The following is a 26,288-nucleotide window of genomic DNA, read 5'->3' as shown; positions in this document are numbered from 1 at the left end:
TATGTGTGTGGGGGTGTCTGTGTATGACTTTAAGGCAAATTTAGTTCCTTGTGACTACTCCATTAGAGATCTGGAAAAAGGTCTCTTTTTATAGGTTGGATGCAAAGAAGATGTGACTCATCTGACTCATCCGAGTTCATGCTGCCCCCGACAGCCACAAACACACACACACACACACACACACACTCTCTCTCTCTCTCTCTCTCTTGTTCTGTCTCTTACATGCAAACATGCCATAAGACTGAAAGCTGTTTTTCCCCAGAGACAGGGGCAGCTTTTAGACTGAAGGGTCCGATGTGGGATGTTCATGTCCTACGCTCCTACATTAAGATATTCACCTTGTAAAACACTGATAATAAGTGTGTCATCATGAATTTATTGAAATACACATATACACTTCTAGCTGTCCTTTCACTTTTTACTATTACGAAGGATATATATACTGTATTTGAAGTACAAATGTCTTTTAACAAGTGTCAACGTACTACAAAATTGCCTCAAGAGACATGTAAGCAATAACTGTACTCTCCACTAAACTATTTATCTGAAAAAGTTCCACACTTCAAAAAAATTAAATTTTTTTTCTGCACGTGTTCTTCAGAGATCATATTTTGAAATTAACCTCTGCGAAATGAATCATTTCAAATATTATGCTTTTTCTTCACAGTCCCATGATTGAATTACCACAGTGGTCAGAAGCCTCAATTCACTCAAATGTCACATGCCCTCAAAGCAACGTGCACATTGAGTGTCACAGAAACGAGCTTTAAATAAAGGAAAGGAAGTCAGTTTAGTTTCAAATCAAAATCACAGTGGGAGAACATTTAAAAAATGCTTTGTCACCATCAAATCACCTGCTGGCCCATTTTCACTGTCAAATTTTTGGTCTTAAAAAAGACACAATTACCTTACGATTTTACCACATCAACCACAAATTCTCAGAACTAGGTTCTTCTTCAAATTGTCCAGTTTAATACAAGCTTAATATGTATTAATACGTGTTTTTTAAATGTATTGCTTCTAAATGCTTCCTTACACAGAAACTCAGTCAGCGTCGTCTTTGCTTGGGGTCACACATATAAGAAATTTCTGGGACACTATTTGGGGACATTTTTTAAAGAAGCAACATGTATGAATTGGTTGCCTTTAAAATTCACACTCAAAACAAACAAGGGGCAGCATATCAGCAGAGTAACCAGAAGTGAGAAGTGATGGAAATTGTAGCTGCTATCAGCTAAGTGGCTCAGTTAACCAAGCAGCTGGCAGTCTGGTCCGGGAGCTCGGAGTTTACAGCTGGCACAGGGGCTTTGGACTGGGATGGTCTGGGATGACTGGTTAGCATACCTACGACAGCAGACATGATCACAATGTTTGTTCACATTAACTTCTGGGTTGAAAACCCCTGCATCACACATTAGCTCACACACAGCTTAATTATCTTTATTCCTTGTGTTCAGGGTGTTGGCTGACATGTCAATCATCTTAAATGCATGTTTGACACTTTCATATCTAATTTATAACACCACCTTCACTACCATTAGGTTGGAGAGCTACTTTACACGTTGAAGAAAAATGTCAGCTTGAACGTACCTGAAACCAGCTGTTAGGCTGAGTTGTCCCTGTTGTGTCGATAGCAAAGATGCTAGCATAGCAATAAAGCAGATGAAGTAAACACAGCAGAAACGTCAAGTATGTCAGACCAACTTGATTATATATGTATGTTTACACGTTACAGTTATGACTGAAAATGACAACACAACTAAACAAGTTTGCCAATTTCCCGTATCTACACAAGTCACGCCAACTAGCCAGATTTTTTCTGTTGTCAGCACGACATGATAGTGATTCAGTCTACACGTACACATAATGTGAAAACTGTTATTTGTTCAAATTCTGTTTAATTAAAAAAGGGGTTTTTTTATTACATTTTTTTTAGTTTATGTTTTCAACTAAAATCCTGACACATTCTTACATGCACCTTTAATAACCATCATTAATAAATGGTCAATTAATAGTTACATACATTTTAGTTACTGGTAACTTCACTGTTAACTGTTCACTGTTAATGAAGCGTCATTAATACATTTTTTTTAAGCGAATGTAAAAGTCTATAAAAGTCTATAAACATCAGCTGCAACATCATGATTGCCATCCCAATAAATGTTTATAGATGAACAACACAGTAAATATTAACAAATTATTAAAAACATCAGGTGCCACTTTAAAATAAAGGAGTGTTTAATAAATCATTTAATTCTCTGATTACAGTGAAATTACCATTAAATTAATCAAAAACTATAATAATAATAGTATAAAACTATAAATTAACTATTTATTAATGATGGCTATTATAAAGTTACCTTCAAGTATCAATTTAAATGAACTGCAGACTATCGCCCCCCCCCAATGTCTCAGTAACACATTTACATCAAGAACAGTTGTTGTATGAAGGTTTAAGATATTAAAGGTATAGTTAATGGCAGAGAGGGAGATGGCTGAAGTCCCATGAGGTCAGTGGTCTTGTGATTTCAGCTATGCAGCTTTGTGTTGCGTGTACACACACGCACACGCCCACACACACAGCAGCAGCATGTGCAAAGCTCTCACATGTGCATCACATTCGATGCACATTATGTGCTGCACACATGCAAGGTCAGATATGTTTACAGTAGCTCCAGCTGCGATATGTAGATTTCTGGTCACAAAGCATAATTTATTTTAGTCCTATTTGCCAAAATGACTGGCTGTGTTCACTGACAGTCAGCCATTTTTAGAAACAGCACGTCTTGAAAAAAAAATGAGGCAAAAATAACCCATCTCTTTTCCAGCCTTTTGGTTTTGTTTCTTCTGTCTCTCTTTCTCCCTCTCTTCACTCTTTCTCTGCCTCTGTTTTTCTCTTCTCCATCAATACAGTTGGCCAGTGACAGTGCTGGGTTTGAGGAAATGGATGGTGAGTCTATTTTTAGAACCAGGGAAGGAGGGCAAACCAAAAGTAAGCTAGGGAGAGAGAGAGAGAGAGAGAGAGAGAGAGGGAAGGAGGGAGGAGGGATGTGAGGGGAAGATAAATCTGCATTCTACCGCTGCCTCTGGTCAGAGACAGTTGGAGCGCAGCTCAAGGAGAAGCAGCATCACTGGCAGGAGACACAGCATCACAATTTTAAAAACACATTTTGCTGCGAACAGGCTGCAGAGTGATCTTTGAGACTGCAAGAGCAGAGACAAGAAGGAAAGACCAGCTGGACTCGACAAAGACGAAGGTAAGTGTGAATGCAAAGTGTGCAGAATAAAAGCTTGCATAACTATTGAAAATGCATGAGGAGAAAATACACAGGCTGCCTGATCTGTGTTAGAGCCCAGAGCTGCTGCCGTGGAACCATTTTTAGCCACTGTATACCAAAGGTGTGGTCTAAATTTAGCAATGGTTACACCTTGGAAGAAACTGGGAGAGGCTGGCATTTTGGTTTGCCTTGCACTATTTTTGGCACGGAGGTTGAGACGAAAATACATAGCGGGCTCCACTCAGGGTTATAACAATATGGGGTTATATAAGTAAACATAAGCTGACACATTCTGTGGCTCTACACGACTGAGGTGGCATTTGAAATAGACGTCTATTTATGTTGACTCTTGCTACTCCTTGCTGGGATTGTTTGTATTTTGGGCTGTTTGCACTGCCACTCCAAAGTAAGCAGGGGATGGTGTCTGAAAAGGGGCAGAGGAGAGTCAGGAGGCGGAGAGTGTGTGAATTAAATTGGATTCATACAGTTGGGGCGGGGGGGGGGCAAAAATAGACTGATGTGTTTTGAAACGCTTCAGTTATATATCATGTAATCAATGTCCAGATTGACAGCAAAAATATGTCATGGGAAAAACACATTTGGCAGATGAGGTAATTGCATAAAGGGCTGCAAACAAAAACAGCTTCAAACAAGCTTGGTTTTGTTTTGTTTTTCATGCCTGGTCAAATGACATCATCCTTCCAGTTCAAGTCCTAATACCATCAGCCACTGTTACGACTACATCTGCGTTCTGACCTGCTTTTGCAAGAGAAACCTTTACTGTAAAACCAAAGCAAAAAAAAAAAAGAAAAAGAAAAAAAGGCCTTCCTGGGGCGTTTAGTCTACCCTGTCTGTATGCTCCCAGACATTTTGGCTCTTAACACCACCTCTTTTCTTCTTGTCCTCCTCCCAGCCATGCGGCCGCGGTCCAGACTGCTGTCCAAGAGAAGACTCCTGCTGCCCACAATCAGAGAGGGCACCGAAGAGACGGTGAGGGATTTAAATGAGGCCAACGCACTCCACTTTGACCAGGCTGTCTCCTCTGAGGACTACCTCCTCTCCATCTGCCACCTCGCCCACCCCACCTTCCCCACCAGGGATGCGTCCCCCTACAACAGCCACACGCGGCAGCTGGATGCTGTGCACCAGAGGCTGCGGCTGTCGCGGCTCAGCGGGACACCATCAGCCACCTTGGGGTTCGACCCCGCGGAGGAGGGGCACGTCATCGATATGCAGCTGGGAAGGTGGAAAGAACTGGACGGTGAGCTCACGTTTGGCAACTCTGACCCCCTGGAGTATCTGTACGGACACCAGGACAACCTCCCGGGAGGTGTGAGGGGGACATTTGGTGAGGGGAGGTTTAGAAAGCAGCATGGGGGCATACAGGAGGGCCAGGCTCGCGCCAGAGCTCACAGCATCCCCCACGCTTCAAGTCCTGACCTCTCACGCCAACGCAAGAGCAGCTGCCCAGAGCTACACTCCTCTATTCCAAACATCTCCCCAAAACACAGCAGGAGAGGCAGGCCGGCTGACAGGGGAGCAGAGGGGGAGAGACAGAATCCAGCCGTCAAGCAATCCCTCATCTCCCAGTGGATCTCTGACTGCAGGTCGGCCTGGAGGGAGGCGCGTACGCGGGCCTGCATGCTGCCCACCATCGCCGAGATATAGATGGACAGACATTGTGACAGAAGACGTCCCTCAATAATCTTTTCCTGTCAGTGCATGAGACACTGACATTAGGAGCTACGTAGATGTGTATTATGCAGATATATATATGATTAAATACACATTTAAAAACACACAGAGGCAAATAAATACTGCCACGATTGTCTGTCTGTAATGTTACATACATGTCATTAATTACTACCTATGCTTGATGTATGCTGGTGATCATACAAAATCATAAAAACTAGACAAATCTGCAAAATCTTTTTTTTTTTTTACCCTCCAGTGTTTTGTGAACTGATTATGAATCAATTAAACATTCCTTTTGATACTTCAACCAAACGGCCTGATTTATTTCCTTCGCGCCACCATCGTTGTTTTCAAGCATGTGTAAATCCTTGGAAAATGAACTCCACTCTTCCGCCTCTGCCGGTGCTGGAGTTTCTATGGTAACTGTCGTGGGATCCTGCTCTGGTAAACAGGAGAGCAGAGAAACACAGGCTGAGCGGAGATGACACCGCTGAACCTCAACATGCAGGACTGCAGGGCGTCTGCTGTGCTGGTGGTCAAAATATCCAAATTAAAAGCGGGTAAAATTATTTAATAATGATCAGGCAATAGAAGCCATTGGTTCAGATGATTACATTTGAATACTGCAGGAGCAGGAGATTCGGAAATTAGACTAAGACAGAACAAACGCAGGTTAAGGTGATGAGAACTGTTTTCATCCGAGCTGGTTTGAGCCAGTAAGCACAGGGCGACAAAACAAAGCTGCCTTCAGATGTACTTTTGAATTGTGAACACTAGGGGGCAGCATTCAGTCACTCACCACTCTAGAAAATGTTTTCCATCAACAATCACAAGACAAAGTGTTGATGTATCCAAATTACAATTAAAAAGAAGAAAAACCTGTAGCTATGGATGAATGCATACATTTGAAATAGCGTCTTCCTCTGAGATGTTCCCCCAAAAACCCAATAAGATGAGACCAAATGGTCTTCACAGGAGATTGCTCAAAACTTACAGCAATGGACTAAAAACAAGTGTGTAATGGATGTATTTTTTTTAGCATTAACTCCAGCAAGAGCATTTGTTGAAGGAGTGAGTAACACCAAAATAAAGAAGATACATGTAGTAAAGGAGGTGGAAAAGTAATACTGCACATGATACTGAAAACAAAAACTGCATATTGAGAAAGTAATATTACATATGAAAAATCTGAAAGGTCATCAAGTACAGATGTCCTTTCTGTTTCAGGGGACTGAACCAATACTGTGGAATACAGAACAGTGAGAGTGAATCAAGACTTGTTTGTGGTTATTAACAGGAAGTTCTGATATTTTTTTAAACCTGGGCCCAACAGTTTCGGAATCAGTCCAGTCCGGCTGCAATGGCTGCAGTCTGACCCTGTGGGGCAGTCCCGACTGTCAGCCATACATCCTGTAACAGTGCTTGTTCCTGCCGCTCTCAGTTTGAAGTTATTTTGAGCGTCTGACGACATTATGGAAACTCCTTACGGATACAGAGGGCTGAGAACGGCTGACAGCGTGTTTCTGAGGATTAGCAAGAGTTAAGGGAAACTGAAGCCAAGGATGTTCCTGTTTCAAATAAACATTTTCTGTTCTGCGCACCCATGTCATCATCATCTCCATTAAGGCTGAAATATTTGAGAAAGATATAAAAAAAAATTAAAAATAACTGCAAGACCAAAGGCAAACCTCAAATTAGTGCATCATTGTATACCAGCACAGTAAAAAAGTTAAATTATCTAACAGGTAATGAACACAAACATTAACAATACATTAACAACAAGGTGGATGATGAAGTCCATGCTGAACTCTGATCATTTTGAATCACCTGGTTCTCAACTTCCTGGTTCAAATTTGTCCAACAAAGGGTTTTCTGGGGGAAAATCGCCAACATTTTGGCTTCTCACTTCAGATTTTACCATAAAATAAAGTTAATGTGGCTGGGTTGTTGGTTTGTTTCCCACCTGTCTTTTGTTGTTACAAACATTTGTGTTGGCAACAGCAACGACACTGTACTGACTGAACCCTGATATGTGGTGATATGCGGGAGGAAATGTCATGGGGGGGAGGGGGGTGGGGGGGCGATACATATACCCCAATGGTTCCAGTATGAGAAACCCGCCTTCGCTGTCACAGAACAATATATTTTTGGGGTCTGGAAACTTTCGAAGATTCTTGTGCAGTCGAATCAACTTGCCGCTCCGTCTTCCTTTTCACACTTACCTCATCACACCTCAGTCAAAGGTTATTTTACAAACATGAATGTCAAGATAGACACTGCCATGACAGTTCTGAGACATTTCACACATTTAGTTTTACCATGGAAGATAATCTGAAAACAATCTCCCTCTGCAAACTGAATCAGCCATCTTAACCTTGAACGCTGTTGATGCTGCTCTGCCTCTGCGGCTTTAAACATCCTATTTTATCACGTGTTTGTAAAACATGATCCTTCAGCTATCATGAAAAAAAAAAATAAAAAATCTTGAATTTTATGGGACCAAATAAGGTATCATCTCAACTATGCTGTGGAGGGAATAAACCACACGTGGAAACCACACAAAGGAACAATCTTTAAATGAAACTTGTGCGCAGCCCTTTGACCTTCACCACAAACTCAGCAACATCCGCTCTCTGTAAAACAGCCTGAAGTGATAGGTCACCTGCAATGCAGAGCTGTTAATTTTTAAAGAAACACCAAAAAGTTGATGAGTGTACTTCGATATGTCGCTCCCCTTAGCGTAAACACTCTCCGATAGAGGACGCACCAGTGTGCAACAGTCTGAGACAAGAGACAGCGGATGTGTGGTGGGGGATCTGTAGTTCCACTTCCCTTATTTCAGATGGAAACATTGTACTGTCCTTATTCCACTACATTTATTTGGTCATGGTTAACCAAAAGCTGTCTAGTTGGGACTCCAACTGCAATACAATGCAAAGGAAACGGTTACTAAAAAGCAGAAAAGTCAAAAGAGATACATTTGTTAAAGGTTAATACCAGGATTTCTAAACTTGGGACTTGTGTTAACATGTTTTGGTGTTTAAATGGTTTGTAGTTTACCAACATTTTTTGATTCGGTCAAGTCGATCGCTTCAGTCGGCGGCTGCAACAAGGCTGCAATGTAATCCTCTGGGGCAACTCCGGCTGTCAAAGTTAAGTCCACTAAAAGTATTTGTTTTTGCCACTGACAGACAGACGTAGTCACACTGAGTTACTATAAACTCCTCTCTGTTCCTGTAACAACAGCAAGACCTTGACTTGAGCAAGATTTATATTTCTAGTACCACAAGGATCCAATTTTTTTCAACAAAAAGGCCCCCATACTTGTAGTTGTGTTTTTTTGGTAAAACATTTTTTTAGTATGAATCATTTGAACACCCAAACATGTAAATATCAGGCCTATAATCCCCTTTGAACTAACTCGAGCAGCTAAGGCATTAAAATGCTACACACGACATCAACAATCTAATCATGTATCACTGACGGGCCTGCAGTACACATACCTCTACTGCTGATATTTGTCTCATCTGTTCATACCTCTGTGCTAAAGTAGGAGTTTGATTGAATGCAGGACTTTTAACATTAGTTAGTCATTTGTATTAGTACTTTCACTGACCAAAAGGAGGTCTGTTTTCTCTTTCTCTCCTCTCTAATCGCCTTGTATTTCATCATAGACTTCCTGCTACTAGTAAAAATTACTTTTAAGATTAAATGAGAAGTGTAGCCACATCAGCAGTGCACCCAAAGTCTGCAGAGGAAGAGGCTCTGCTGACGTTGCTCATTCCTACACAGGGTCACACTTTGTGGTTATTGACTTGCTGAAGAGCACTGCTTCGTGAAAAAGGGAACGTCAATTATTAAAGATAGTTACAGTTGGTAATCCCCTATCATATCAAAACCAACATTCACCCACCACACAGCCAAAAGGGCAACTCTGAAGAACCACAATTCTCCATGATCCAAGCTGGTCATAGTGTGGACTGCCACTAATAGCTCGACTGCAGAGTCACCTCCTTTTGTTTCTGTGCATGTCAGATCATGCGAAGGAACAAGATGCACCGTACCGATGAGAGCTGGTGCACTCCAAAGTCCCCAATAAGTAAAAACTCATGAAATATTAACAGCAGGGAAATATAAAATATTCAAGCTAGCTAAGTGCAGTCTGTCTCTCATGATGAAAGTTCAGCAGACGTGGGGGCAGCACACTGTGCCAACGGCAAATCAATGTGTGATCACTAAATCCCCCGTAAAGTCAACCAGTGCTCATGATATGACTCACTAGATTTAATTTTAGTCAAAAGCTCAGCTGTCTTTTGAGACAGTTTTAGAGAAGTCACTTTTGCTGACCACCTGACTCCTGCTGTTTGGTCTTCACTGTATGCAGAAACACATGAAAGTCCCTTTCACTGCTCTTCCCTGTCAGGGAAGCCCTCCATCTTAAATTAGCTCGGATTTCTCAAGAATCACTCTCAAGCCAAGCTCTGACATGAAGACAGTGAAAAGTATCTCAGGATTATGTGTTCCGACATGCTCGCCAAAAACTTTCAAAACCCACTGGATTGTCTTATAAATGAAGTCACAATGCTTAAAGGGTCAAACTACACAGATCAGAACAGGTCTTCATATTTACCTCTGGTGGTTTGACATGGGCCCTGTGTTCACAGAGTCCTGTTTACCCATGGCCCTTATATACCCCAAATCAAATGTCCCCAGGGTTCTATGTTCCCCGGGTTGACTGTAAAATAGCAAATGGAAATATGACAAAAGTTGCTAAGCTCCGAGACTCCCATGATAGCAGGGGTCTTGGTTACCAGGGTTCTATGTTTTCCAGAATCAGGGTTAGGGTTCTGATACAAACACTATCAAACATGTGTTAACAGAATACTGACATGTGGACGCTGGGACATGCTCTGATACACTCCTGTTTTGGTTTTACTTGCCTTGGTTTTAGATATGAATCTCTGCGGTTTCATGCCGAACTGATAAATATCTCAAAACCTGGGCGAGTAAAAACAAAACTCTCAGAATGGTTTCAAGTCATTTAGTCTTTTTTCACATGCAGGACACATGTCTGTTTTTTAAAAGGCATAATGCTCATGTATCCCCCTTTTTTTTTTTTTTGATGGTCAAGTGTTTCCTAACTTCTTATAATAAATGGCTAGCACATTACAGGTAGGAATCTAATACTTATCACCTCCTTATGTTGCTTTCCGTCCTTGTGGCTAAAGTACAGAAGAAAAGAGAAGGACGTGAAAAAAGAGAAGGAAAAAACAATGTAATGGGATCTTGATATGTTCAGGAAAAGTGAAAGAGGACTTAAAACTGAAACTGACATTTAGACCGTGCTTTCTGATGAAACCGTGCATTTTCCATAAACCCTCGGCCCTTAGGGCATATCAGCTCAGATCTATCAAGGCATCAAATTTCACCTTACAGTCTCAACAAAGGTTATGAAAGGTTACTTGTAGCCACCTTATGCTAAACATATATAGAGCACATGTTTATATTGTACATAAGAAAAGTATCAAATTGAAATCAAAACAATACATAGATAGTCACACATATAATTATATGCATACACAGTATGTGCAGTATGTGGAATGTGAATGGAGGAAAATGTCTTTGTGTTGGTGGTGTTAATATATATGACATATACAGAATATAATGAGGAAATGAATCACATGAAGCTGTTAATATTGATTTTTTTTTTTGCTGTTTTTTTTTCACACCACAAATGTCAAGACAGCGTGATTGCCACGCAACCACGTGGAAAGAAATGAAATCGTCTTTTGTTCCGAGCACTCGTTCGTAAGATTTGAAGCGTAGATGCAGAAGGTGTTAACCACGGGTGCACACAGTATACATTTAGAATCTAAGAGCATCGGCCCACACTGCAATTCTACCCTCTTTATCATGGTATGATCATTTATTGTTATTAAAATATTTGATTGTCACCAAAGCACCTCTTCAGTTTGGTTGGTTTATTTTTCCTGATTGTGTTGTTTTACATGAGATTGTTTTGTTTTGTTGAGATAATCTTGTGACCCCCAGTATAATATGCAATCAACTCAGCTTAGCTCAGCGGGAACATGTGACATCATCTGTGTTGACTGATGTGTAGGATTTGGGAGCACAAATTAAATACAGTATTGAAAGAAATTTAATATACTATAATATTAATAATGACGTTTCCATTAGTGTGTAACTGCCTTTGGATCAGTGTTCTTCATTGTACTGAACTAAATGAAGTGTGCAAAATGTCCAAGCATGTACAGTGTTAGTACTTGTTTGTACTAACTTGTGTAAACGTTTAAAGTTTACATAAGTTACACTACTGTTTTTATTTTCTAATTTCAATAAATAATATTCATGCATTCTTTAATTATTTATCTTATTAAATCTAAGAACAGGATAAATAACCAGTATGACCAGAGAAGGTGGAAAGACTGCGTGGTTCTTTTTTCTTGTGGTTTCTCAGTTTCACTTTCCAGTCTGACGAAAATTCCCAGTGAACACAGGAAGGATGATGCAAGTGTCAATACAGACTATTTAAGACGACCCTCTGCTTCGACCCATCACAGTTCTTCTGTCGACAGATTTTGATTTTGGTAGCTCACCTCTCAGCTGCAATTATTACAGCCTCTATCATCTCTACCACACGTACCAAGATTTCTTTTTCTAGCAACAGTGTGATCTTCACTACAGAGCAACTCAACAATGTCGACCGGCATCATGAAAGTGTTTCTTCTCCTGGCTGTCGTTGTCTGCATCTCTCAAGCCCAACGTAAGTTCTTATACTTTTTATACTTTCATACCTTTGCTTTGTATTTTCATCACTTTGCAAAGTGAGGCTTGTTTTGTTGACAGCAGCGAAAGTAAAAGAAAGAAAGATTTATTTATAATATGTTCTTCTATGTTTTGATAGCAGTGATTTTAACCACATTTCCCTTGTCTTTTTCTCCAGAAATGGGATCAGGAAAGCAGTGTTTGTGCTCAAGTGTCAGGAGGTTAGATACCTCTGACGTAAAGGATGTCCAGATCTACCCAGCAACCATCTTCTGTGACAACGTGGAGATTGTGTAAGATACAATCAAATCTTTAATAAAGTGGGAATATCCAAAAGTGATGAAGCAACAATGCCAACATTTTTTTTCCTCATCTCACCTCCATTTTCCATCTCAACAGTGTCACCACCAACAGCGGCTATCGCTACTGCCTGGACCCCAAGAGAAGATTGGTGCAGAAGCTTGTGGCTAACATCATGTAAGTATATTTACAGAACCCATCCGTAGAAAACACTACTGATGTTAATCTTTCAGTAAATATTGATTAGAAATAACAGTGATGAGTGACATGATGATGATCTAATATGTGTCCTTCTTGTTTTATTGTCACCTCTAGAAACAGACAGAAAGCCTCTACAGCCTCACCAACTACGTTCAGCTCCACAGCCGGCAGCAGCAGCACAGCTCGTGTCTGACTCTCTCTGTAACTCCTTCAATCAGTGAGAAGCTCAGATGACCTCTTGCTGCAACAAAAGCACCTTCAAACAAAGACGATGTGAACTGAATGAAGCTTTTTTTTATTATTTATCTTGTATTTATACTTTTGTGCACATACAGTATATCTCCGTTTTATTTCCTTTGACTTCTGTAAATACATTCATGTGCTGTGAACCAAGTGTTTTGTTCATTCCAGTTTTTTATAATAAAAGACATAATCAAAAAAGCATCGACTCATTGTTATCTGCTCCTTTTTTCCGATACTGTGTCATATGTCAACAGTGTAACCTTGTGGTTCAGGCCTGCCAATGCAAGAAATACATCTCATGCAATATTGAATTGGCAAGAAGCTCAAGTCAGGAGAAACTCCTGAAAATATCAGTCAGTCCTAATATCCCAAAGTTTTTTGGTTTTTGATGTAAGATTCAGGCCAGAGGCATACTCACAATCATATGTACTCAGGCCCATTCAGACACAATCTTCATTTTTAGTAGGTCTGTGTCATTTCCTGACTTACAGGGTGATTAGGGGCAGTTCCCGGCTCAATGTGACCATACACTCGCTTTGTCTTTCATCATTACAGACACATCAGGTGCTGAAGGAGACTCTGCCATGACAGTCACATCAACCTGTAAGGACAAAAGTTGGATGTTTGACATAATCTGTCTATTAAATCTCTGTCTCTAGATTGCGTATTCACTCACAAATAGTTGTACTGCATTAGGTTTATCATATGTTATAACTCAGAATGTAAAAAAAGGAACACAACTTATGAGTTACATGATACTAAACGACAGCAGCTCTTTAATGAAACAAATGTTGCAAACGCTAAAAATCTAAAATATAAGTATAAAGAAAACAAACATATGTTTAACAAATATTGGAAAAAATGAAATATATATTCCCTCTTTGCTTCATCTGTCCTGCTCTTTTACAGGCATGTGCGTCAGTAGATGTCACGACAACTGAATAATGACTCAGCAGAACATACTGATTTCTCACTTCACAATCGGGCGTGGTAACGAGTTGACTGGCTGACCTGTTACAAGCTGAAACTGTACAAATAGAACTGTCTGAGAAAATCCAGGTGCTCTCCAATCCAAGAGAATGACTCTTGTTGAAAAACAAAACTAATGGATCACTGGGTTACTGAGGGAACCAGAGAATTAGAAGATGGTCCTCATGTAGACCACTAATTAACGAACACCTGTTCAAGAGTTTGACAGTGTGCAGATAAGAAAAGATTTATATACAAGGGAGGTTAAGTACAAAGGTCAGTGTCACCTTTTGAATTCAGAGGGGGAGAGTTCATACCCAGTCATGTTGAACATGCATGTTTTGGGTGCAACTACACTCAGCACTTATGAATCACACTTAAATTATACAGAAAGTTACTTTTAGCTTCTTTTCACAAGATTTTAAGTCCTAAAAGTTTAGCACCATTCTTACAACCAGTTCTTAGAAGTTTTGTAAATACCAACCGCAGGACTATATTCACAAATCAGTCAATAGCCATCAGCACTGATGGAATGTAATACGTAGATTTACGCAGGGAGGATACTTCAGTGAGGTACTTGTACTTTACTTGAGTATACCCATTTTCTGCTGCTTTATGCTTCTACACCACAACATTTTGAAGGCAAATAGCACACTTTTTACTCCACTAAAATTACCTGATAACTTTAGTCACTAGTAACTTGTAACTAAGCAGGTTACATGCTGTGTTAGAAGCCATAGTGGGGAATTGTTTAATTTACTGATTCTGACAATCTGAAAAATGCTGATTATCAGATCTGACCATCAGCCAGGCCAGTACTGGTTCAACCCACAGCACAGGCTACAGTGTATACATACATCTAATTATATGTGGACAATACATACAGTCTTCTTTAACTTGTGCTTTTGACACTTGATCCATTTATTGCCAGAAAATTGTTTTGATACTAGTACATTTAGGTTCAGATATGTTACGACAAAATTGCTTATATTATTGACAGAACTGGAGTATACAGTAATATTGATAGTTATATTTTCATTAATGTGTAACTGCCTATTGATCTTTGTTCTTCATTGTACTGAAATACATAGTGTACAAAATGTCCAGGTATGTCCAGTGTCAGTATATTTAGTTAGTCTGTACACTATATATGGAGGTTTACAGTTCACATAAGTTTCACTACTGATTTTATTTTCTTACTTCCATACCTGATATCTAAGTATATTTTTATCTTTAGTAGATCAAAGATCAGGTTAATTTATTAGTATAACCAGGAAGAGGGGAGAGGCAGAGTGGAAAGTCTGACTCCCTTTTGTCTTGCGGTTTCTCAGTTTCACTTTCCAGTCTGACAAAAATTCCCGGTGAACACAGGAAGGATGATGTCAGTGTCAATACAGACTATTTAAGACGACCCTCTGCTTCGACCCATCACAGTTCTTCTGTTAGCAGATTTTGCTGGGTAGCTAATCTCTCAGCTGCAATTATTACAGCCTCTATCATCTTTATTACACGTACCAAGATTTCTTTTCTTAGCACCAGCATCATCTTGACTACAGAGGAACTCAACAATGTCCACCAGCATCATGAAAGTGTTTCTTCTCCTGGCTGTTGCTGTCTGCATCTCTCAAGCCCAACGTAAGTTCTTATACTTTTTATACCTTTACTTATACATTCATTACTTACAACATGAGGCTTGTTTTGTTGACAGGCAACACACAAAAGAAAGAAATATTTATTTTTGATATGTTCAGTATCTTTTGGTAACTGTGATTTTAATTACATTATTTTTTCTCTTGTATTTCTCTCCAGAAGACAAATCGGGAAAGCAGTGTCTTTGCTCTCGTGTCAAGAGGTTAGGTACCTCTGACGTAAAGGATGTCCAGATCTACCCACCAACCGTCTTCTGTAACAGGGTGGAGATTGTGTAAGATACATTTAAATCTTTAGCATTGTGGGAATATGTAAAAAAGCTACAAGGACACATTTAAGGCACATCAGAAATCTCTGATATCACACCTAACCATCAGTCTGCCTGCCTTAATCAGTGATGTACCTGTTTATCTACTCCATTTGGTAAAGAGATGATCATGTTGGTTTTTTCCTCATCTCACCTCTACTTTTCATTCAACAGTGTTACCACCAACAGCGGATATCGCTACTGCCTGGACCCCAAGAGGAGACCAGTGCAGCAGCTTATAGCCAATATCATGTGAGTATTTTTACAGAACCCATCTGCAGAAAACACAACTGATGTTAATCTTTCAGTAAACGTTGATTAGAAATAACAGAAACGAGTGTCGTGATGCCCTCTCCACAGTGTTGTAATGTGTCTAATGTATGTCCTTCTTGTTGTATTGTCACTTCTAGGAACAGACAGAAAGCCTCTACAGCCTAACCAACTACGTTCCGCTCCACAGCCGGCAGCAGAAGCACAGCTCGTTTCTGACTCTCTCTGTAACTCCTTCAATCAGTGAGAAGATCAAATGACCTCTGACTGCAACAAAAGCACCTTCAAAGAAAGACGATGTGAACTGAATGAAGCTTTTTTTTATTATTTATCTTGTATTTATACTTTTGTGCACATACAGTATATCTCCGTTTTATTTCCTTTGACTTCTGTAAATACATTCATGTGCTGTGAACCAAGTGTTTTGTTCATTCCAGTTTTTTATAATAAAAGACATAATCAAAAAAGCATCGACTCATTGTTATCTGCTCCTTTTTTCCGATACTGTGTCATATGTCAACAGTGTAACCTTGTGAACTCAATTAAGCTTTCTGTTTATTTATATTCTATTTATAGTTTTATGCACATATATTATATCTCCGTTTTATTTCCTTTGACTTCTGTAAATGCATTTACATGTTGTGAACCAAGTGTTTCCTCCATTTTGTTCATCCAGTTTTTTATGATAAAAGACATAATCAAGAAAGCATTGAGTCATTGTTTTCGGTTCCTGTTCTGATTCTGTGTCATATATCAACAGTGCTCCCTTGTGGTTCAGGCCTGCTAATGCAAGTAATACATCTCATTGTGTATTAAGTAGTCAAGATGCTCCTCTCTGTCAAAGTCTGGAGGAACTCCTGAGAATATCAGTCAGTGCTAATGTTAAGATCCCAAAATTTCTGATGTAAGAAGATTTCACAAAGAGGTAGGTCAGAGGCCTACTCACAATCAGTCAACACCTGCAGGTTGAGGTGAAACTCTCGCCAAAATGCAACCTAGGGTCTTTTTGTGAATGTACCCAAGTTAAAAGTTCATTTAAAAGCATAATTACAGTGAAAGTGCTACTTTTAAAATTGACCGTATTTTCGTTTTCAGGTTAAAACCATTTTCAGTGGAGTGCTAGGGGCAGTAATATGTTGGCATCAAAATCGCTATTTTTAAAACACTAAGAAGGTTTGACACAACATGAAACTTTGCTCATATTATCACAAGGGTCTCTACACATGAACACGAGCATTGAGAACATTGTTTGTGTACACAGAGTTTACTAAAAGAGAAAGTTTTTGAACAACTCACGTTAGCAGTTGCTTGTTCCGCTCAACGCCGTCCTGCCAGTCGAGAAGTATCGATCTCCGAATGCAACGTAACATGGAGGACAGTTAAGGTGTCTTCTATTAGTCTACAAGTCCAGTTGCCTACGATACAGCACTTAGAGATACTTGAGTACATTTAAGATTTTCTCCAGTACTATTTGTATGGGTGACTTTCACTTTTACCAAAGTAATATTCCAACACATCTTTTCGTTTGCTCAAGAATGACTTTGGGGTATATTTTTACAACACTGTTCACTGGTGGACCATCGTGTCGACATGTATGACAGAAAGGATGCAAAAATGCCCTCTACAATGGCAAAGTGTGCAAGGAAACGTGATAATGGGCCCTCGACATCGCATTGTAAATAGTAACTAGTTAACAGTTTGATTTGTGTTTTTAGTACAGAGCTCTGCCAAATAAAATAAAACAATTATCATCTTTATCAGGTTTTGGAGTGGATTCACTATAAAAGCATTACAACTTCCCATGAGTTGCCACCATTGCCAAGTGTTAAATCAGAGAGAGTTACACTCTAAGGAGTCTCTGATACTCCATTAACAAGTTGGCGTTTGTTTAATGTCACCATGTGACCTTATGAGGAGATTTTGGTGCCTACAAAGTAATCTAAGTGACACAAGTATGCCTAACACATACAGTAAAGGATGGTGGGCTATTTCATGGAAATCAAACCCTTTACTAAAACGGGTTCCGAGTTAGCCTAAACACTCCCAAGAACTAAACGAAACATGCCGTAAATAGAGCAGCATGTGTCACGTGACAAGCAGCAGCATGCCTGAGTGATACTGTCATCCGTTTTTCCATCAGCACGTTTGGCTGTGCAAAGTCAATCAGTGCCAGTCAAACTACGTAGAACCAGCCTGGCGGATGTCATGGAAAAAATGGTAGAAGTTTGCGGGTTCAATTTTGAAAAGTTTGGAAAACACTGACAAAGCTGGTTTCACAACTGACATCTGGAGCTCAGACGTGTGCGCAATGTCATCACTAAGTCTGAAAGCAAAGCAGATAGATTCAAGTTTTAATTTGCAAAAAGCATTGCTGCATGCTGAGCAGCTTCGTGGCTCACACACAGGAGAAATCTGCAACTTGTATTTGATTGTCAGTGATACCTTCATCATAAATACTCAGAGCTGCCTACTCTCTCTGCTTGAGATATTTTACCAGAAAGTCGCCACATACACCCAGTGCACATCTCTGTACATCCCCAGTATTAAAGCAAATGTAAGTGCTTTCATCAGTGGACCATAGGCTCAATCCTCCTAGTGCATCCTCATTCGGTGATAGTGATGTAACAGATATTTGTTCACATGAAAATCTGCGAGATTCTTACTTTAAGCATGTTTTTAATGCGTTAAGCAAATGCTTCCATACAGATGTGGCTTTGTTGTTTAAGAAAGGGTGAAAGGCTAATCAGATTGATATGGATATCAGCAGATACTCAGTGTTCTCTTATTGATATCAGACATGAACAAAAGGTCAATAGACAAGATGTTGTCCTTCACTATAGTAATAGTTTACAGATGATCAGGGCATTCCCATACGCAACAGCAGATACAATAACATTCAGCTGTCTGGACAGACACCAAGAAATGCCATCAACATAAAGCTGCAACATCCGAATTCTGAAAATTTAGATTCCTGTCTTGTCCTGTCATTGTTCATCAAAGTGAGGAAGATGCAGGTGAATTCCAGCGGACAGTGAGCTCAGACAAGGCTGATAAGGGGCAGTGATAAGGGATAGAAAGGCTCACAATAACACAAGATTACAAGTTAGAGTGGCTGCATTTTACAATAATGAGGAACTATCCGGAGAAAAGAGTGAATTCTATAAAACAGACAGTATTTCTTCAATTCATCAAGTTTCATTTCCTCATGAGAAGGAGCCTGCCGTAAATGCCTTCGTTAAAGGGCCAGTATGTAGGATATGGAAGCAAAATACACTTTGAAAAGTTGAATACATTGTAATATTAATAATGATGTTTTCCTCAGTTTGTAATTGCAGTTGGATTTTTGTTCTTCATTGTACTGAAGTAACTAATGGCTGCAAAATGTTCAGGCATGTACAGTGCAAGCACAAGTGTGATAAAAACATCTGATTATACATGAAGGTTTACAGTTTGCACACTTTACACTGCTCTATCTAAATATACTTTTATCTACTCAGTCTAAAATCAGGTCAAATTATAAGCATAATCAGGGAGGAAGGAAAGGCTGACTGCTTTTTTTTCTTGTGGTTTTTGAGTTCCACTTTTCCATCTCAGAAAAATTCCTGTTAACACAGGAAGGATGATGTCAGAGTCAATACAGACTATTTAAGACGACCCTCTGCCTCGACCCATCACAGTTCTTCTGTCAACAGATTTTGCTTGATAGCTTAATCTCTCAGCTGCAATTATTACAGCCTCTATCATCTTTACCACACATACCAAGATTTCTTTTTCTAGCACCAGTGTGATCTTGACTACAGAGGAACTCAACAATGTCCACCAGCATCATGAAAGTGTTTCTTCTCCTGGCTGTCGCTGTCTGCATCTCTCAAGCCCAACGTAAGTTCTTATACTTTTATGCTTTTATACTTTTACTTGATAACTTTCATTATTTACAGCGTGAAGCTTGTTCTGTTGACAGGCAGAAAGATTTATTTTTACAAGTTAAATATGTTTTGGTAGCTGTGATTTTCATTACATAATTTTCCCTTGTATTTGTCTCCAGGACACGGCTCGGGAAAGCAGTGTCTGTGCTCAAGTGTCAAAAGGTTGGATTCCTCTGACGTAAAGGACGTCCAGATCTTCCAAGCAACTGTCTTCTGTAACAGAGTGGAGATTGTGTAAGATACATTCAAATCTTTAATAATGTGGGAATATGCAAAAATGATAATGTGACAATGATCTGCACATTTAAGGCACATCAGAAATCTCTGATATCACACCTAATCATCAGTCTGCCTGCCTTAATCAGTGATGTATCTCTCTTTACTCCATTTGGTAAAGAGATAATCATGTTGGTTTTTTCCTCATCTCACCTCTACTTTCCATCTCAACAGTGTTACCACCAACAGCGGCTATCGCTACTGCCTGGACCCCAAGAGAAGACCGGTGCAGCAGCTTGTGGCTAACATCATGTATGTTTACAGAACTCATCTTCAGAAAACACAACTGATGTTAATCTTTCAGTAAATGTTCGTTAGATTAATAACAGTAAAGAGAGACATGATGCCCCCTCCACACTGTCGTGTCTAATGTGTGTCCTTCTTGTTGTATTGTCACTTCTAGGAACAGACAGAAAGCCTCTACAGCCTCACCAACTACGTTCAGCTCCACAGCCGGCAGCAGCAGCACAGCTCGTTTCTGACTCTCTCTGTAACTCCTTCAATCAGTGAGAAGCTCAGATGACCTCTGACTGCAACAGAAGCACCTTCACAGAAAGACGATGTGAACTCAACTAAGCTTTTTGTTAATTTATCTTCTATTTATACTTTTGTGCACATACAGTATATCTCCGTTTTATTTCCTTTGACTTCTGTAAATACATTTACGTGTTGTGAACCGAGTGTTTCTTCCATTTTGTTCATTCCAGTTTTTTTTTATAATAAAAGACATAATCAAGAAAGCATTGAGTCATTGTTATTGGTTCCTTTTCTGATACTCTGCCATATATCAACAGTACTACCTTGTGGTTCAGGCCTGCAAGTGTAACAACTACATCTCATTATGTATTATGTTGTCAAGATGCTCCTCTCTGTCTAAGTATGAGGAAATTCCTGAAATTATCAGTCAGTCCAAACATTAAGATTCCAAAGTTTCTGATGTAAAAAGATCTCACAAAGAGGTAGGTCAGAGGCCTACTCACAATCAGCCAGCATCTGGAGGATACATGCTGTTCAATGCAATCAGGACTGCACAGATTTTTACACTGGGGAGACAAAAAACTTCTCAATAAACCACAGGAGAGCCAACTCCCAGGTCAAGACTCAGCTGCCAAGTTATATCTGAGGGAGATTAATAATTCCTTTAAGGACAATAATGTAAACTTATTGGCCAGAGAAGACAGATGGTTTGAAAGAGGAGTAAAAGAATCCATCTATGTCAAACTGGAACGACCGTCTGTGAACAGAGGAGGTGGCCTAAGACATTTCTTATCACCCACCTATAATGGAGAAACACATCATTCACACCTGCACTGACCTAGCCTTAGCAACCCACATGAAGGCTGGTTAGGTCAAAGACAAATAAGTGGCTCTAACAAGTCTCAAAACTCAGGGCTTGCACGTGTCCTAAACACACTCTCACACAGGGTTTAAAACCTGCAACTCCCCTCCAGTTAGTCAGAACTGAAGAAGCAACTTGGATGAGAGGTGAAACGTCTTCAAGAAATTGAAACAAGTCCAGTTGCCTACGATACAGCACAAGAGATACTTCAGTACATTTAAGATTCTTTTTCCAGTACTATGTATTTGTATGGGTGACTTTCACTTTTACCAAAGTAATATTCCAACACGTCTTTACTTTTGCTCAAGAATGACTGTGGGGTACATTTATACAACACTGTTCAACATTGTGTCGCCATGTATGTAAGAAAGGTTGTAAAAATGTCCCCTACAATGGCCAAGTGTGCAAGGAAACATGATAATGTGCCCTCAAAAACCTGTACTAAATAGTAGTAGTTTGGCGATAGTGACTTAACAGATATTCATTCAAATGAAATTTGGCATGAGTACTGCTTTAAGAATGTTTTAATAGGTCAAGCAAATGATTCCATACGCATGTGGCTTTGCTGTTTAAAGGGATATTCCTGTGTAAGTTAAATCCATGGTCTAACACACCGTGAAACTGTGTTAGACTCCCGTTCGAGAGATCAAGTTAGCAGACCGCTAATTTATGCAGTTTTATAAACTGCAACTTCCGAATTCTGACAATTTAGATTCCTGTCTTGTCCTGTCATTGTTCATCGAAGCGAGGAAGATGCAGGTGAATTCCAGCAGACAGTGAGCGCAGACAAGGCTGATAAGGGGCAGTGATAAGGGATAGAAAGGCTCACCATAACACAAGATTACAAGTTAGAGTGGCTGCATTTTACAATAATAAGGAACTATCTGGAGAAAAGAGTGAATTCTATGAAACAGACAGTATTTCTTCAATTCCTGAAGTTTCATTTCCTCATGAGAAAGAGCCTGCCGTAAATGCCCTAATTAAAGGTCCAGTGTGTAGGATATGGATGCAAAAACTGAATATAGTATTGGCAGAATTTGAATAGACTATAATATTAATAATGATGTTTTCTTTAGTCTGTAATTGCAGTTGGATTTTTGTTCTTCAATGAACTGAAGTAAAAAAGTATGCAAAATGTTCAGACATGTACAGTGTTAGTACAAGTTTGATGTAGATATTTGATTATACATAATATCTAAATATGTTTATCTTTATATAATCTAAAATCAGGTCAAATTAAAAGTATAACCAGGGAGGAAGGAAAGACTAACAGCATTTTTTTACTCGCGGTTTTTGAGTTTCACTTTCCAGTCTGACAAAAATTCCCTTCAACACAGGAAGGATGATGTCAGAGTCAATACAGACTATTTAAGACGACCCTCTGCCTCAATCCATCACAGTTCTTCTGTCAACAGATTTTGCTTGATAGCTTAATCTCACAGCTGCAAATATTACAGCCTCTATCATCTTTACCACACGTGCCAAGATTTCTTTTTCTACCACCAGTGTGATCTTGACTACAGAGCAACTCAACAATGTCCACCAGCATCGTGAAAGTGTTTCTTCTCCTGGCTGTCGTTGTCTGCATCTCTAAAGCCCAACGTATGTTCTTGTACTTTTGATACCTTTACTTATACATTCATTACTTACGAGGTGAGGCTTGTTCTGTTAACAGGCAACAAAAGTAAAAGAGGAGGAGTAAAAGATTTATTTTTGATATGTTCAATATGTTTTGGTAGCTGTGCTTTTAATTACATTTTTTTTACCTTTGTATTTCTCTCCAGAACTTGGATCAGGAAAGCAGTGTCTGTGCTCAAGTGTCAAGAGGTTGGATACCTCTGACGTAAAGGATGTCCAGATCTTCCAAGCAACCGTCTTCTGTAACAGAGTGGAGATTGTGTAAGATACATTAAAATCTTTAATATTGTTGGAAAAGTCTGCCTGCTTCAATCAGTGATGCATCTGTTTATCTACTCCATTTGATAAAGAGATGATGATGTTGGTGCCATTTCTTTTCTCATCTCACCTCTACTTTCCATTTCAACAGTGTCACCACCAACAGCGGATATCGCTATTGCCTGAACCCCAAGAGGAGACCAGTGCAGCAGCTCGTAGCTAACATTATGTGAGTACGTTTACAGAACCCATCTGCAGAAAACACGACTGATGTTAATCTTTCAGTAAATGTTCATTAGAAATAACAGTAATGAGTGACGTGATGCCCTCTCCACAGTGTTGTAATGTGTCTAATGTGTGTCCTTCTTGTTTTATTGTCACTTCTAGGAACAGACAGAAAGCCTCTACAACCTCACCAACTACATTCAGCTCCACAGCCGGCAGCAGCAGCACAGCTCGTTTCTGACTCTCTCTGTAACTCCTTCAATCAGTGAGAAGCTCAGATGACCTCTGACTGCAACAGAAGCACCTTCACAGAAAGAAGATGTGAACTCAGTTACGCTTTTTTTTAATTATTTATCTTGTATTTATACTTTTGTGCACATACAGTATATCTCCGTTTTATTTCCTTTGCCTTTGTAAATACATTTACATGTTGTCAACCAAGTGTTTCCTCCATTTTGTTCATCCAGTTTTTTATAATAAAAGACATAATCAAGAAAGCATTGAGTCATTGTTTTCGGTTCCTGTTCTGATTCTGTGTCATATATCAACAGTGCTCCCTTGTGGTTCAGGCCTGCTAATGCAAGTAATACATCTCATTGTGTATTAAGTAGTCAAGTTGCTTCTCTCTGTCAAAGTCTGGAGGAACTCCTGAGAATATCAGTCAGTGCTAATGTTAAGATCCCAAAGTTTCTGATGTAAGAAGATTTCACAAAGAGGTGGGTCAGAGGCCTACTCACAATCAGTCAGCATCTGCAGGTTGAAGTGAAACTCTCGCCAAAATGCAACCTAGGGTCTTTATGTGAATGTATCCAAGTCCAGCATTCATTCAAAAGCATAATTACAGCAAAAGCGCCATTTCTAAGATTGACCATATTTTCGTTTTCGGGTCAAAACCATTTTCAATGGAGTGCTAGGGGCAGTACTATGTTGGCATCAAAATTGCTATTTTCAAAACACTAAGAAGGTTTGACACAACATGAAACTTTGCTCATATTATCACAAGGGTCTCTACACATGAACACGAGCATTGAGAACATTGTTTGTGTACACAGAGTTTACTAAAAAAGAGAGTTTTTGAACAACTCACGTTAGCAGTTGCTTGTTCCGCTCAACGCCGTCCTGCCAGTCGAGAAGTATCGATCTCCAAATGTAAAGTAACATGGAGGACAGTTAAGGTGTCTTCTATTAGTCTTCAAGAAACTGAAACAAGTCCAGTTGCCTACGATACAGCACTTAGAGATACTTCAGTACGTTTAAGATTTTCTCCAGTAATACTTGTATGGGTGACTTTCACTTTTACCAAAGTAATATTCCAACACATCTTTTCGTTTGCTCAAGAATGACTTTGGGGTATATTTTTACAACACTGTTCACTGGTGGACCATCGTGTCGACATGTATGACAGAAAGGATGCAAAAATGCCCTCTACAATGGCAAAGTGTGCAAGGAAACGTGATAATGGGCCCTCGACATCGCATTGTAAATAGTAACTAGTTCACAGTTTGATTTGTGTTTTTAGTACAGAGCTCTGCCAAATAAAATAAAACAATTATCATCTTTATCAGGTTTTGGAGTGGATTCACTATAAAAGCATTACAACTTCCCATGAGTTGCCACCATTGCCAAGTGTTAAATCAGAGAGAGTTACACTCTAAGGAGTCTCTGATACTCCATTAACAAGTTGGCGTTTGTTTAATGTCACCATGTGACCTTATGAGGAGATTTTGGTGCCTACAAAGTAATCTAAGTGACACAAGTATGCCTAACACATACAGTAAAGGATGGTGGGCTATTTCATGGAAATCAAACCCTTTACTAAAACGGGTTCCGAGTTAGCCTAAACACTCCCAAGAACTAAACGAAACATGCCGTAAATAGAGCAGCATGTGTCACGTGACAAGCAGCAGCATGCCTGAGTGATAGTGTCATCCGTTTTTCCATCAGCACGTTTGGCTGTGCAAAGTCAATCAGTGCCAGTCAAACTACGTAGAACCAGCCTGGCGGATGTCATGGAAAAAATGGTAGAAGTTTGCGGGTTCAATTTTGAAAAGTTTGGAAAACACTGACAAAGCTGGTTTCACAACTGACATCTGGAGCTCAGACGTGTGCCCACTGTCATCACTAAGTCTGAAAGCAAAGCAGATAGATTCAAGTTTTAATTTGCAAAAAGCATTGCTGCATGCTGAGCAGCTTCGTGGCTCACACACAGGAGAAATCTGCAACTTGTATTTGATTGTCAATGATACCTTCATCATAAATACTCAGAGCTGCCTACTCTCTCTGCTTGAGATATTTTACCAGAAAGTCGCCACATACACCCAGTGCACATCTCTGTACATCCCCAGTATTAAAGCAAATGTAAGTGCTTTCATCAGTGGACCATAGGCTCAATCCTCCTAGTGCATCCTCATTCGGTGATAGTGATGTAACAGATATTTGTTCACAAGAAATTCTGCAAGATTATTACATTAAGCATGTTGTTAATGTGTTAAGCAAATGCTTCCATACAGATGTGGCTTTGTTGTTTAAGAGAGGGTGACAGGCTTATCAGATTGATATGGATATCAGCAGATACTCAGTGTTCTCTTATCGGTATCGGACATGAAAAAATCGTCAATAGACAAGATGTTGTCCTTCACTATAGTAATAGTTCACAGATGATCAGGAGATTCCCATACGCAAGAGCAGATACAATAACATTCAGCTGTCTGGACAGACACCAAGAAATGCCATCAACATAAAGCTGCAACATCCGAATTCTGAAAATTTAGATTCCTGTCTTCCTCTGTCATGGTTCATGGAAGATGCAGCTCAGACAAGGCTAATAACAGGCAGTGATAAGAGATAGAAAGGATCACCATAACACAAGATTACAAGTCAGACTGGCTGCACTTTACAATAATAAGGAACTATCTGGAGAAATGTGT

General features: G+C 39.6%; 4 protein-coding genes and 1 long non-coding RNA gene across 8 annotated transcripts; 4 read left to right on the top strand and 1 right to left on the bottom strand.

Annotated features, from left to right (window-relative positions):
* The first annotated feature begins 3,028 nt into the window (after positions 1-3,028).
* Positions 3,029-5,273, top strand: si:dkeyp-72g9.4. Its single transcript, XM_037076824.1, has 2 exons — positions 3,029-3,257; positions 4,192-5,273. Exon 2 carries the CDS (start codon positions 4,194-4,196, stop codon positions 4,944-4,946), a length of 753 nt encoding a protein of 250 aa, XP_036932719.1. The 5' UTR covers positions 3,029-3,257; positions 4,192-4,193; the 3' UTR covers positions 4,947-5,273.
* Positions 5,274-11,546: 6,273 nt separating this feature from the next.
* On the top strand, positions 11,547-12,704 carry LOC119007274 (interleukin-8-like). The gene is made up of 4 exons (XM_037076829.1): positions 11,547-11,757; positions 11,938-12,052; positions 12,159-12,236; positions 12,375-12,704. Exons 1-4 carry the CDS (start codon positions 11,691-11,693, stop codon positions 12,451-12,453), a joined length of 339 nt encoding a protein of 112 aa, XP_036932724.1. The 5' UTR covers positions 11,547-11,690; the 3' UTR covers positions 12,454-12,704.
* Positions 12,535-23,516, bottom strand: LOC119007278. Of its 2 annotated transcripts, XR_005071082.1 has the most exons (3): positions 23,267-23,516; positions 23,007-23,118; positions 12,535-13,104 (listed from the first exon to the last, which is right to left on the bottom strand). It is a non-coding gene; the product is annotated as an uncharacterized LOC119007278 (long non-coding RNA). The 2 variants fall into 2 exon arrangements; XR_005071081.1 differs by lacking the exon at positions 23,267-23,516 and having other exon boundaries at positions 23,007-23,140.
* Positions 14,894-20,661, top strand: LOC119007275 (C-X-C motif chemokine 13-like). 3 transcript variants are annotated; one of them, XM_037076831.1, is made up of 4 exons: positions 14,894-15,107; positions 15,282-15,396; positions 15,604-15,681; positions 20,305-20,661. In XM_037076831.1, exons 1-4 carry the CDS (start codon positions 15,041-15,043, stop codon positions 20,381-20,383), a joined length of 339 nt encoding a protein of 112 aa, XP_036932726.1. In that variant the 5' UTR covers positions 14,894-15,040; the 3' UTR covers positions 20,384-20,661. The 3 variants fall into 3 exon arrangements, with proteins under 3 accessions (XP_036932726.1, XP_036932727.1, XP_036932725.1); XM_037076832.1 differs by lacking the exon at positions 20,305-20,661 and adding an exon at positions 15,840-16,169 and having other exon boundaries at positions 14,896-15,107; XM_037076830.1 differs by lacking the exons at positions 14,894-15,107; positions 15,282-15,396; positions 15,604-15,681 and adding exons at positions 18,507-19,578; positions 19,745-19,859; positions 20,076-20,153 and having other exon boundaries at positions 20,305-20,658.
* LOC119007273 (platelet basic protein-like) lies at positions 22,652-24,203 on the top strand. The gene is made up of 4 exons (XM_037076828.1): positions 22,652-22,842; positions 23,025-23,139; positions 23,288-23,365; positions 23,524-24,203. Exons 1-4 carry the CDS (start codon positions 22,776-22,778, stop codon positions 23,600-23,602), a joined length of 339 nt encoding a protein of 112 aa, XP_036932723.1. The 5' UTR covers positions 22,652-22,775; the 3' UTR covers positions 23,603-24,203.
* Positions 24,204-26,288: the final 2,085 nt, after the last annotated feature.

The sequence above is a fragment of the Acanthopagrus latus genome, chromosome 18, assembly GCF_904848185.1.
Source record: "Acanthopagrus latus isolate v.2019 chromosome 18, fAcaLat1.1, whole genome shotgun sequence".
NCBI lineage: Eukaryota > Metazoa > Chordata > Actinopteri > Spariformes > Sparidae > Acanthopagrus > Acanthopagrus latus.
The sequence above is the reverse complement of the archived record's forward strand: the minus strand, read 5'-3'. Positions and strand labels throughout refer to the sequence as shown.